This window comes from Triturus cristatus, chromosome 8, assembly GCF_964204655.1.
Source record: "Triturus cristatus chromosome 8, aTriCri1.1, whole genome shotgun sequence".
In the NCBI taxonomy this organism is placed as follows: Eukaryota; Metazoa; Chordata; class Amphibia; order Caudata; family Salamandridae; genus Triturus; species Triturus cristatus.
This window is the reverse complement of record NC_140591.1, coordinates 1,388,836,402-1,388,849,813: the sequence shown is the minus strand read 5'-3', so window position 1 is coordinate 1,388,849,813 and position 13,412 is coordinate 1,388,836,402. Positions and strand designations below refer to the sequence as shown.

At 48.1% G+C, this 13,412-nt stretch overlaps 1 protein-coding gene across 2 annotated transcripts in view; it reads left to right on the top strand.

Annotated features, from left to right (window-relative positions):
- SCAF4 (SR-related CTD associated factor 4) overlaps positions 1 to 13,412 on the top strand; it is an 872,346-nt gene that overhangs the window by 253,040 nt on the left and 605,894 nt on the right. For both annotated transcript variants that reach the window (XM_085623106.1, XM_085623105.1), the window contains exon 13: positions 7,033 to 7,212. In XM_085623106.1, the coding sequence (XP_085479232.1) occupies positions 7,033 to 7,212 (180 nt within the window). The remainder of the gene's footprint in view (positions 1 to 7,032; positions 7,213 to 13,412) is intronic.

Genomic DNA, 13,412 nt, shown 5'->3' with positions numbered 1-13,412 from the left:
ACTGGTTTCCCTTCCTCAAAAACGAAACCGAAAGTCGTATCGGTTCCACAGAAACCGAAACTGAAAGTGACACTGGTCGGATCGAAGCCCTCTACACCTTCGACGCCAGCCAAACCCGTCGGCACCAAACGGGACTTCGGTGCCGAACTCGCAGCAGCCGACGTCGGCGCCGACCCACGGAAAAAGGCCATGGGTACCGCCAAGCCCCCCCGGCACCGAAACACTCGGCTCCGGCCACAAAGGTCAAAATGGCCGCTGCGTCGCACATCGCTCCGAAAGCAGCACCGAAGGCCCAATCATCGACGTCCTCGACAGCTACTACCTCTCCTCGACTCGATGACCCCGTGGCCCTGAAGAAGTCCACGACTGCCTCTGCAGAACCGCTCGGCGCCAAAGAACCGTCGGCGTTCCAGGTTCGACAAGTTGCAGCGTCCTTGCAACGCATCAAAGAAAAGGCAACCCTCCAGGACACGTCGGGCTCCGAGCCGAAAAAAGCTCAAAAAGCTTCTCCAGCAATACCCAACATCACTTTTGGACTGCCACCATCCACGGCACCCAAATTGTTTGAAATTAGGACACGTGTCACCCAAACTAGGATCACACCTGCTGAATGTTCTCCTACGGAGACGTCACCGTCCCACATCATCGATGCCGACACCGGCAGACTTGTGCTCCAGAAACGGAGAATATCTTCCGAGCAGCCTTTGGACTCCTTCCGGATCCCATTAAAGAAAAAGCTGCCAGCGGATTCGGAACCAGTTCTTTACGAATGTCTCCATACCTCTTACCTAGATCCACAGCCCTTCTCTCCGACACCCCCCGAAACCCATGCTTTGGAGGACTACATGGGTGACTATGTCCCCTACCCCAGAGAGATGGACCCTGAAGCCCAACAGGACCCTGACCAGGCTTGGGATGACCCTGTAGACCCGGGTGCGCCTATGGATACACAGGACACGCAGCTATATGGAGCGAAAACGTCTCCCACAGAGGACACTGCCGCATTCAACGCCCTCATTGAACGTGCTGCGGCCAATCATGGTGTGCAACTCCACTCTGACACAATCGAGGACGATTTTCTAATGGATACTTTCGCATCCTCAGAAAGGAATATCAAAACTCTACCCATGCTGAAAGGTGTCCTTAAACCAGCAAAGGACATTTTTAAAGAACCCACTAAGGCAAGAGTAATAAACCCCAGGATCGACAAAAAATATAGGTCGGCGCCTGTGGACCCTACGTACATTAGAGGCCAGTTGCCTCTAGATTCCATTGTAGTCGCTAATGCTCGCAAAAGGGCGCACTCACAGACTACTGGCGAAGCTCCTCCCCCGGACAAGGAGTCCAAGGTGCTAGAGACCTCCGGCAAACGAGTTGCAGCACAGGCAGCTAATATATGGCGTATTGCCAATACCCAGGCGCTCCTAGCTAGCTACGATCGCGCCCACTATGACACATTAGAAACCCTACTCCAACATCTCCCTGACCAATACAAGGAGGGAGCAGAGATCCTCATCAGGGAGGGACAACTCCTAACGAACGCATCCATTAAGTGTGCACTGGATGCCGCAGATACAGCTGCTAGAGCAATCAATACCAGCGTCTTGTTACGACGACACGCCTGGCTACGAATCTCCGGATTCAAACCTGAGGTTCAAAATAACATCCTCAATCAGCCGGTCAACCCCGACTACTTGTTCGGACCAGAGGTTGACACCACCCTAGAAAAAATTAAAAAGGACACAGACACTGCAAAGTCCATGGGGGCTCTCCAAACACAGTCCTTTCGGAGTGGCTCCTTTCGTCGCCCCGGAAATAGAGGAGCAGGTAGAGGACAGGGGTCACAACAAACCTTCTACAAGGGCAACACACAAAGTTCTTACGATAAAAACACCCGGGGTGGATATCGTGGCTCCAGCACAAAGGGTAGAGGACGCGGATACGGCAATACCAGGTCCTCCCCCAAGAACAAACAGTGACGCCCTCTCCCTTCCTCCCGACCACACAACACCTGTCGGGGGAAGGCTACAAAGGTTCCTGTCCACGTGGAACTCCATCACCACGGACAGGTGGGTCAAAGATATTATCAAACACGGTTACTGCCTAGAATTAACCTCCACTCCACCCACCATACCACCAAAACACCGTCCTATGTCCTCAGAGCACTTAGCGTTATTACAGCAGGAAGTGCCAAGTATGCTGGAAAAAGGCGCAATAGAGGTCGTGCCCGTCCGCGAGCAAGGTACGGGGGTGTACTCCCTGTACTTCTTAATCCCAAAAAAGGACGGGTCACTCAGACCTATACTAGACCTGAGACCCCTCAACCGCTACATTCTCTCCGAGCATTTCCACATGCTCACCCTACAACAAGTCCTCCCGCTGCTCAAACAGGGAGACTTCCTGGCCACGCTGGACCTCAAAGATGCGTATTTCCACATACCCATTCACCCCTCACACAGAAAATATCTCAGGTTCACTATTCAGGGGCAGCACTACCAATTCAAAGTCCTTCCCTTCGGCGTGACAACAGCACCCAGAGTTTTCACAAAGTGCCTAGCTACTGTGGCTGCACATCTACGGAGGCAACACATACACGTCTACCCTTACCTGGACGACTGGCTTGTTCAGGCAAAGTCAGCCCAGCAATGTGCCAGCCACATGTCCCGCACCATTCACCTTCTTCACAGTCTGGGGTTCTCACTAAATTACCCGAAATCACATCTCCAACCCGCACACGTACAACAGTACCTAGGTGCGACCATAGACACTCTGGCAGCCACAGCTCAGCCAAATTTAGTGAGAATCAACAGCATGCAAATGCTGATTTCCAAGTTCAAACCACAACACTCACTTCCCGCGCGAGTATTCATGCAGCTGATAGGCATGATGGCCTCCTGCATTTTCATAATCCCACACACGAGACTACATATGCGCCCGCTTCAGGAGTGCTTAGCACGTCAATGGAATCCGGCTCAAGGACAACTAAAAGACCTAGTGTTGGTGAGCGGTCGGGCATACAACTCACTGCATTGGTGGAATCCACAAAACCTTTGCAAGGGCCGACTGTTCCAAGAGTCTGTTCCACAAATAATACTGACGGCGGACGCGTCTCTCCAGGGATGGGGAGCTCATGTACTCAGTTACACAGTGCAGGGACTATGGACAATACAGCAAAAGAAGATGCACATCAACCTTCTAGAACTGATGGCAATCTTCCTGGCAATGAAAGCATTCAAAGTACACTTGTGCAACAAAGTCGTGTTGATCCGGACGGACAACATGACTGCCATGTACTATATACAGAAGCAGGGAGGAACACACTCTCCACAGTTGTCTCATCTGGCTCAGAGCATGTGGAAGTGGGCCATTCAGAGGAACATATTCCTCATGGCGGAACACCTCCCCGGCAAGGACAATCAGATGGCGGATCTGCTCAGCAAACACAGCCACCAGATGCACGAGTGGGAGCTACATCCGTCAGTACTCCAACCGTACTTCCAACAGTGGGGTCATCCAGAGATAGACCTATTCGCCACAAGCAAACGCAAAATGCCAAAGCTTTGCCGCCAGGTTCCCACATCCGCAGTCGCAGGGCAATGCGATATGGATGAACTGGTCCGGCAGATTTGCGTACGCTTTTCCCCCAGCACCATTGATACCGCTGGTGGCACGCAAACTCAGACAACACTCACTGACACTCGTCCTAGTTGCTCCAACATGGGCACGCCAACCATGGTACACCACCTTTCTCGAACTTTCCGTGGTGCTGCATCAAAGGCTGCGGATCAAACCCGCGCATTTGACGCAGAACCATGGAGAGATTCAGCACCCAGATCCGCAACAGCTGAACCTGGCAATCTGGCTCCTGAAGTCCTAGAGTTTGGCTACCTAAACCTGCCACCTGACTGTATGGACATCATTAAGGAAGCTAGAAGACCCACTACCAGAGCTTGCTATGCAGCCAAATGGAAAAGGTTCGTCATTTATTGCAATAATAATGACATTAACCCGCTAGACGCATCCATCCAAAACATAATCTGTTACCTCTTACACCTATACCGATGCAATCTGGCGTACACCTCAATACGTGTCCATTTGACCGCAATATCAGCCTATCTCCAGAACAGGCAGCACCTCTCTTTATTCAGAGTGCCTGCCATCAAAGCATTCTTGGAAGGACTCAAACGAGTAATTCCTCCAAGCCACCCACCAGCTCCAATGTGGAACCTCAACTTGGTCCTCACACGCCTGATGGGTCCACCCTTTGAACCTCTACACTCATGCGAGATTCAATTCCTCACCTGGAAAGTAGCTTTCCTAGTAGCAATCACTTCTTTGAGGAGAGTTAGTGAACTCCAGGCACTAACCGTTCAAGAGCCATTCATACAGGTTCACGCCAACAGGGTCGTACTACGTACCAACCCCAAATTCATGCCCAAGGTGATATCGCAGTTCCACATGAATCAAACCATTGAACTGCCTGTTTTCTTTCAAAACCCACAAACTGTCGCAGAAAGAGCACTCCATACACTAGATGTAAAGAGAGCCCTCATGTACTATATAGACAGGACTAAAGGCTTTAGGAAAACAAAACAACTTTTCGTTGCTTTTGCCCCACACCACAAAGGTAATGCCATCTCCAAAGCAGGTATAGCCAGATGGATCGTTAAATGTATTCAAATTTGCTATCAAAAGGCTAAACGCACATTAACGATTCCCCCACGAGCCCACTCAACACGTAAGTTAGGGGCCTCCATGGCTTTCCTGGGAAACATTCCTTTGCATGATATATGTAGAGCAGCCACCTGGTCCACTACACATACATTTACCAAACACTATTGTGTAGATGTGCAATCAAAACAGCAGGCAGCTGTAGGACAGGCTGTTCTCAAAACTCTTTTTCAGACCGCTGCAGCTGGCACTGGTAGCCGCCGCTAATGGGAGGTACTGCTATGTATTCTATGCACAGATATGAATTCAGCAGCCCACATGCCTCGAACTGAATATGCTACTTACCAGTATGCATCTGTTCTTGGCATGTAGGGCTGCTGACATTCATATTGCCCACCCTCCTCCCCGGCGCCTGTAGCAGCTGCAGCTCTCAGAATTCCTGTATAGCATGGTAATCACTTACGGTATCTACTCCATCACTGCCACAATGGCGAAAAACAATCTGAGGATGGAGAGGATGCCCATGCGCACTATGGTCCAGGGGAGGAGTCACCTATCTCAGGATACTTCGAAGACTCTTCCAGGACAACAACGTGCAAACATCCGGACCCAACACTAGGCGGCGATCTATGCACAGATATGAATGTCAGCAGCCCTACATGCCAAGAACAGATGCATACTGGTAAGTAGCATATTCATTTTTCTGCCTTCACTTGATCTTTGCTAAACACTAATAGAACTTGGGGATTTAACCTTGCCCCCAAAGCTGCTAACTTGTTTTGGTTTTTTTGTGTCTTTAACTGAACTATGTACCTATTAAAGCCCTTTCACTTTTCTAGAATTAAGTATTTTTTCCTATGTCATACTATTTCTGAGTTTGTCTACCTTACAACTCCTGGAGTAGCCTTGACTGCTGAACCTTGCTTATTTCAGAGTCAAGTGCCAAAGAGGAATTAGTTGGTATTGAGTAACTGTTCCTTAGTGATGCATCTCTGATACACAGTTAACAATGCACTAGTTGTATTGTCCAGCAACTACTGCTTGCCTAAAGGTTCCATTAAATGTCTTCCCAGAGTATAGGAAAATGGCTCTGTATATAATATACCAAAATGAGGTATAGTGTGCAGAAAGTCCAGTGGAACCCCAAAGGTAGGCAGAGGTAAATGTACCCTCTATTTGTGGTAGTGTGGGCGAGCAGTAAGACTTTATCAGAGAGTAGTGTTAAGCATTTGCACAAGGCTCATCAGGACCAGTCAGCCAGCACACTAGTAGTTGGTAGGTTTTCAGGGGGGACCTTTAAGGTGCCCTTGGGGTGCATGTATTAATAAATCCATCACTGAAATACATGTGGTATATCAACATAAGATGTTGGATACCAAGCATCTTGGTTTTCAGTGAAGCCATCATGTAGCTGGGGAACTCGTTTTACCAGTGTCCAGCACATGTTCTAAATGGCTTCCCGGGTCACTTGTACTGGCTTTAATGGAACTGACCAGCACAGGGGCATATCTGCTAATGCAGGTATGTCCTCACATGTAGTACTAAGCACCCTGCTTTAGAGTGGTCAGGCCTGATGTAAGGGTGCCTTACAAGTATCACATGCAATGATAGGAGATGTGACCTCCTGTTACCTTTGTCTGCACCAAGACTTGCAGCCTGCAATGGCAGTCTTGCATGTACTTGGTGAGGGGTCCCTTGGCGCGGCACAATTCATGCTATAGCCCTTAGGGGCCCTCTTTAGCACCTCAGGCCCTAGTAACCAGGGTACCATTTACTTAGGACTTAGAGAAGGTGCCATTTTGGGAAAGAGCTGGCACTGGGGACCTGGATAGCAGGAACTCAGTGCACTTTCAGTCGAAAATCACATTTACCAGGCAAAGAATGATGGAGACCATGTCAAAAAAGGGCACTTTACTACGCAGCACAATTATGCTCCCCCTCCGAATGTCTTTTGGTTTAATGGTAAGCATCTGCATTGGGTTCTCATATTGTTTTGGCTTATTAGATGGTGAAAGATAAAACAAATCAGAAAAATATTCATGGCATCACCTTTTACAAGCCTTGCAGAGAACATTTTTCAATATGACTTGAATTGCACAAGAATATATTTTTTATGGGAGTTCAAAATCTTTGCTGATGGAAGGTTGTTATTAGGAGATACCACACACCCATTTGCACTCACAACAGCTTATCATAAAGCTGGCATTTAAAATGTTTAAATCTTTTGACCACTTCAGCTAAATGGAAAATTACATTTTATACCATAATTTGTAAAGATCGTGATTATCTGTTTTACCAGAAGTAAGTAAAACTCCTAGCATTACCTAATTTCTGAAATGAATACATTTATTCCTTTTGAAGGTTCCTCTTCCACCGAATGGACAGATGCCAGGTTATGGGCATATACCGCCACCTCAGTTTGCTTCCATCGTGCAACCAATGGTGGCTCCACCACCAGCGATGGTACTTCCAACACCATCAGTAACTTTGCCTTTTGAAACCCCACAATCAGAGCTACACTTAGAAAAACCACAGCTGCCGGTAAGTTGATTGTCTTTTTTTTTTAATTTTTTTTTTTTTAAAGCAAGTTATTGTATCTTTGGAAGACTGTCACAATAAGGGATGTCCATTTTAGTTGGAGCAGTGCTGGATCCATGCCATATTTCCAGAGTAATTCTACTCTACCCAGATGCATTTTAATTGAGCCATCTGACAATATGGCATTGATCAGTCTTTCCTGTTCCTATTTTGGCCACTTATGATTTCATATCAGTCTTCACCGACAAATAATTTTCATAACTTTTTGTTAGTACAATTTAAAGAATTTCTTTAGGTTTTCAAACTCCACACTTAGAAACGTTTCTAAGAAAAACAGTCAATGTTATCCTTTGGAAGAAAATAGTGTTATTGGTTTTCGATTAAGTATTCGATAGTGGGATTTGACATTCTGGGGGTAGACTGGGGGGTCCTCCAGGGTCAGGGATGCACTCTAGTTACACCCTCAGCAGCACTATGGCGGCCGGGTGCAGAGTGCTGAGACCCAGTGTTACCCAGTCAGGGATAGGGGGCCTCCGGGTGGTGGCTGCTGACGAGCAGGCCACTTGATTGTGGGAGTAAAGCTCCTGGACTTTAGCTCAGGGCAAATGGGGAAAATAGCACCAAAGGTGCACCCTCAGCGGCCCTAGGGAGGCTGGTTGCAGGCTGCTGTTTCGACGTCGGGCGCCCTGTTTGCAATGGGGCACTGTGCAGGCTTGGGGACGAAGGTCTTCTGGGTGCGACCACCACTTCGAGAGGTAAGTTGGGATCTTGGAGGTTGGTTAGATGCCATCGGTTGGACCACCCAAGGCCGTGGGGCGTCGGGGGCAGGGGTGCCTTTTAGGGTCGTATCTTCTTACCAGCTCCTGGTCACGGTTGGGGGGGGACCGTCCGGATTTAGGCTGCAGGCGTCGGCTAGAGGTTTGAGGCAGGCCAGGGGTCGCTGGATCTTAGGTCAGGATCGCCGGGGAGACCTCCTCGTGGTGTTTGTCCACTCGAGCTCGGGCCGTGGACGGTGGGTGCAGAGTGGTGCGGATGCGTGGTGTCCGGCCAGAGGTTGGAGATGAACAAATCCGGTTTTCACGGGAGACAGTGTTTGTGTTTGAAGGCAGGCAGGTCCTCCGGGGTTTTCGAAGTTGCTGGCTGCAGGACACACCGGGATTTCGTAGGAGCAGGTTCGAGGTGGAGACCGGGCGGTAGGGCTTGGGCCCAGTCAGTGGGTGTCTTCCTCTTGTTAGCTTCGGCACGGCTGTTCGGCCTTTCTTTTCTTGTAGTTTCTTCTGGTCTGCAAGGTTCAGGGGTGACCCTAAATCTAGTATGGGATTTAATGAAAAATGCAAACCGAGAGCATCTTAGAGATGTCCACTGAAAAATGACCTAACACTATTGTACAGGCTGAGTGGCTGCTCCCCAACTGCCACCACCAGACGTGTTTCTGGGACGAGAGCCTGCCGCTCTCCGGGGTCTGAAACGATGCACATCCTGGGACGAGGTGCCAAGCCTCCACCCCCAAGATGGGCAGTGTCCAAGAAGGGGAAGCTTCAAAGGCGTGCCGCCTTTGTGAGCTTCCCCAAGCCTTTTGCTGCTCCCAGCATCTGGTCTCCACTGGTTCTGACCCCTACTTAAGGCGGGAGAATCGGCGGGAAAACCAAGTGAGGAAGGGAGGTGTGCCCACTTTTGCCAACCCCACCCCTCAGGTGGGGAAGGTGAAGCACAACGCTCAGTCTGCGCCATCTTGCAGATGAGGGGGACCCAGCCAACCAGAGTGAGGCATATGTCCCCCTCCCACTGGAGGGTAGCAAAAAAAGAGGTGTACCCACCCCAAGGAAGGGACCCATTGGTCCCAACCTTTATCTTACCTGTAACTCCCCTAAATGTAGTATTTAGGGGCACCCCAAAAGCATGCCTCCGCAGACAAACGACAAGAATAGAAGGACCGAACAGCTGTGCCGAAGCTAAGAGGAGGAGTACGCCCACTCACTTCGCACCAAGCCTGATGCCACCTCAAACCTGCAGAAGCAAAACTCCGGTGTGTCCTGCGACCAAAAACCTCAAGAACCCAGAGGACATGACCTGCCTTCCAAAGAAAAGACATTGTCTCCTGTGAACACCGGATTTGCTCACCAACAGACTCTGGGCCCCAGCCAAAGCTGCGAGCCTGCACCACACTGCAACCCACAGCCCGAGTTAGTGGAGGTCTCCCTGGTGATCCTGACCCGAGATCTGGTGATCTCTGACCTGCCTCTCTCTAAATGACACCTGCAGTCTTTCTGGAGGACCCCTGTGACCGGAGCTGGTAAGAAAACCTGACGCCTAAAGACACCTGATGTCCCACGGCTTGGGTGGCCCAACTGACGGTGTCCCAGCATCCCAACTTACCTCTCCAACTGGTGGTCACCTCCAGATGATATTCATCCCGAGCCTTCAGTGTTTGTTGCACCCTGATAATCCCCATTGAAATCAACAGGGCACCCGATGACAGAACAGCACCCTGCACCCAGGTGCTGCTGTGGATGTACTTTGGGTGCTAACTCTGATTCCCCTTTCCCCTAAGCCCAACACCAGGAGCTTTGCTCCGACCACCTTGTGGCCTACTCGTGAGCAGCCACCAACCAGAGGCTCCCATCCCCTATTGCACAGGTATTCAAACTGTGGGGCGCGCCCCCCGGGGTGGGGGGGGGATGGGGATGGGTGGGTTCCCTGGGGGGCACAAGGGCCTTTGCAAGCACATGTAAATGAAGACACCTGGAAGGGCAGCCAAGTTTATTTGCTGCATTTCCAGGCTGTCTTCATTTACTCTGAAGCCCTCAGAGTGCCTTGGTGCCAGAGGTCAGTGGGTGTGCTGCTTGGGTCTCTGCTGGGCAGTGTCTGGAGTCTTATTAAGACTCCAGCATGCCCGGTTTTTCACAGGTCTTTAAAAACCATTTGCATACCTTTGGAAACTGGTTACAGAGGCTGTTTTTTTTTTTCTTTTTCCAGTACCCCCTGTGCCCCGACTCTGCCTATTTCTCCTTACATTTGTATTTTAAATATACTGCTGTAGTGTGAAAATGCATTTCATGAAAAGGAATATAAAAAAGGGTTGCCAATAGAAAAAATGCCAGCCATGTATGTTTAAAGAGCCTACAAAGACCTTCCTTTGACACTAAATAGGGTCTTAAAAAAAAAAAAGTATGTAATAATTTGTAATTTGACTTTGTCTGTTCCCTTTATTTTCAGTCATGAAACATTCAGGCAGCCCTAGAACACATTTAAAGTGCTTTATATTTTCTTTTCGAAGCACGCACAGATAAGTGCTGAAAATAGGGCTTTAGGTGACTGTTTATTTTTGTACCGTCTGCAACATCAAAATAATGAGCTGGCAACCCTAATTATAATACTGGAAGTTTGTTGCAGGATCAGCACATTATTTATTTCCTTCAGCCTCGATTCCCTGATTTAATTCCATAGTAGCAATAGTTTAACTTGTATCTGAAACCCCATGCCCGTCAATAACATGCTGATTAACTTCAAGTGTCTGGGAATTTGCCCTGCATTCAGACAACTCACTCCTCACACTCACAGCGCATAGTTGTAGTTTTCCCGCATTTTCCACACAATCCATCATCTATTGTATAATTTGCAGATTGAAAAATGCAGCAACACATGTTACCTCACAGTGGAAGGCCCTTTCTAAAGGTTAACTGGTCACCATTCTGTTGCTTATTGCTATATGTGGGTGTTAATGTGGTACTTAGCAAAATAGTGCAGTAATGCTATCACAAAATATGCAGCATAATTTGCCTTTGCTTGCTGCAGAATTTAGTCAATCATGCTGCATAATTTGGTCTTCTCCTACCGCATAATTCCAATGGCCCTGTTTATAGTGCTATGAGGTCCCAGCCTGTGGCAGAAAGCACTGAGAATATGCAAGTCATTATTTTAAAACAGTTTTTACATACTCTAAGCTAGGCTGCGGCAACATGATGCAGTGATTGAGATAAAAAAAGTTCTTACGAAACATACTTTTTAGTAATAAGTAATCAAACTGTATCAAATGCAGACATTTTTGTAAGTGTCTCCACTAGTCCAGATCCCAGCTGATAACTCCTTTACATTACATCTTAAAAAGAATAGATCTTTGCCTCCATAAAGCTTTAAGCAGATCCACTGGAATTATTCAGCAGAAGAGGACAACATTATGCGGAAGGTTTGACTAAATTATGCAGCAAGAAAAGGTAAATTATTAGGCGGCACAATGCGCCACATTTTGTAGTTGGCATTACTTCATTATTTTGTCATTTTAACTCACGGTAACACTGTCAGGGGAAATATTTCACCTCGTTAGTACCAGTGTAGCACCCAAATACAGCAGTAAGCAACTACAAGATTACCAGTCAATCTTTGCAAAGGGCCTTCCACTGCTCTGGAACACTTTGTCACGCATTAAGTAACTTTTGTGCCGTTTGAGCTAGATTCAAGTTTTTGTTGTTGAAATCTGCAGATTATGTAGCAAATGCAGTACACTGATAATTATGTGGAAAACGCTGCTGCAGAAACTCATAATTACATGGTTTCTTTTTTAACTTTCTGCACTACCACCCACACTTCAACTTCAGGCAGAGGTATCTCAAAGTCAGTATTAACTATTCAGGGGCAGTTTTTGTGTGAAAGCTGAGTCCATGGGGTAGCAGGTTGAAGGCCAGCAGGGTTGCATTCAAATGCAGAGCCTTAATCCTCTCGATCCTTGGGGCCTCACAGTAATGGTCTAGGAGACAGAGGAAAGGAGCGAGATTCATAGAAATTGTCAAAGAGAAGGCCCAGAATAGGGAGCTCTGTATGCAGACTCATTTTTATGTTTACAAATGGCCAGAGACTGCTTCTTCAGCGAGATACCCCAAAGAAGGGGACAATATAAGTGTTTTTGTTTTTTTAAAAGGGACATTCATTAGTGAAGCTGGTACTGCTACCAAGTGTGTAAGTGGCCACTGCTGGTTATCATAAAGGAGCAGATGCAGCAGGACTGGGGCCCAGGGATTTGGGGGGCCCGCTGCATCACAATTATGACTGGCTACCTTTAAAAAAAGGGGCATCAGAGCTTCTTGTCCTTTCAAGCATTAGGACAGAGGTGATCCATCATGGAGGGGAAGAGGTAAAAAAAGGCAAAGGAGATAGCCTGCTACTCAGGACTGCAGCTATCATTAGTGCAGCAGGTATAGTTGCATTGAGGTCAAAGAGTGTGAGGGGCTCACAGCACCCCAATTATGGGAAGCAGTTTGTTTGGAATATCTGTTTTTGTTTGATGCATTTGCTGTTTTATAAGTCTCATATTTGGTGCAGTTCATAAGCTATAGAAAAAGTATTACTGAAATCATCTCATAAGCCCAGCTCCCTGCACGCAGCCATGTCCCTCCCGCTCCCCCAATCCTTGTCATAAAGTTTTGGTGGGGGGGCCTACCTCAAAACATTTTGCTTAGGGGGGGCTCAGAGTAAAAAAGTTTGAAGACCTCTGCCCTATTGGATAACATTGGGTCTCGGCTCTCTGCACCTGGCCGCCCTAGTGCTGCTTACGGGGTTTCAAGAGTGCATACTTGACCCTGGGGGAACCCTGCTTCTAACCCCAGAATACCAACTCCTACAAATAAGTGCTTTCTTGCAAAAAGTTATCTTAATTTTCTTCCCTAGGATTGCACGGACTGCTTTTCTTAAATTGTTTCAAGTGTGGAGTTGGTTTGTATGGAACATTGGAAAACTGCATATGTACTAAAAGTGAATTACTTGCCATTTGTCTAGGAGATGTCTCAGTGTGATATCGAGACCACCAGACATGGATCGAGAGCCTGCTGCTCTCTAGGGCCTGAAATAATGCACATCCTGGGACGAGGTTTCGACTCTAGCTCGGGCCGGGTTTGGCGGGTGCAGAGTAGGCTGGATTAGCGGTATCCGGCCGGAGCCAGAAGCTGCAGTTTAAACAAATCTGGTGTTAACGGGAAAAGCAGTCTTGGAAGTGAAGGCAGGCAGGTCCTCTGGGGTTTTCGAGGTTGCTGGCTGAAGGACACTCCAGGATTTTGCAGGAGCAAGTTCGACTTGGCCGGTAGGGCTGGGGCCTAGTCAGTGGGTGTCTTCCTCTTGTTAGCTGGCTGCACGGCTGGTCGGTCCTTTTCTTCTTGTCAGGTTGGATCTGAGGAAGCCAGGTTCAGGGTGCCCCTAAATAATAAATTTAGGGG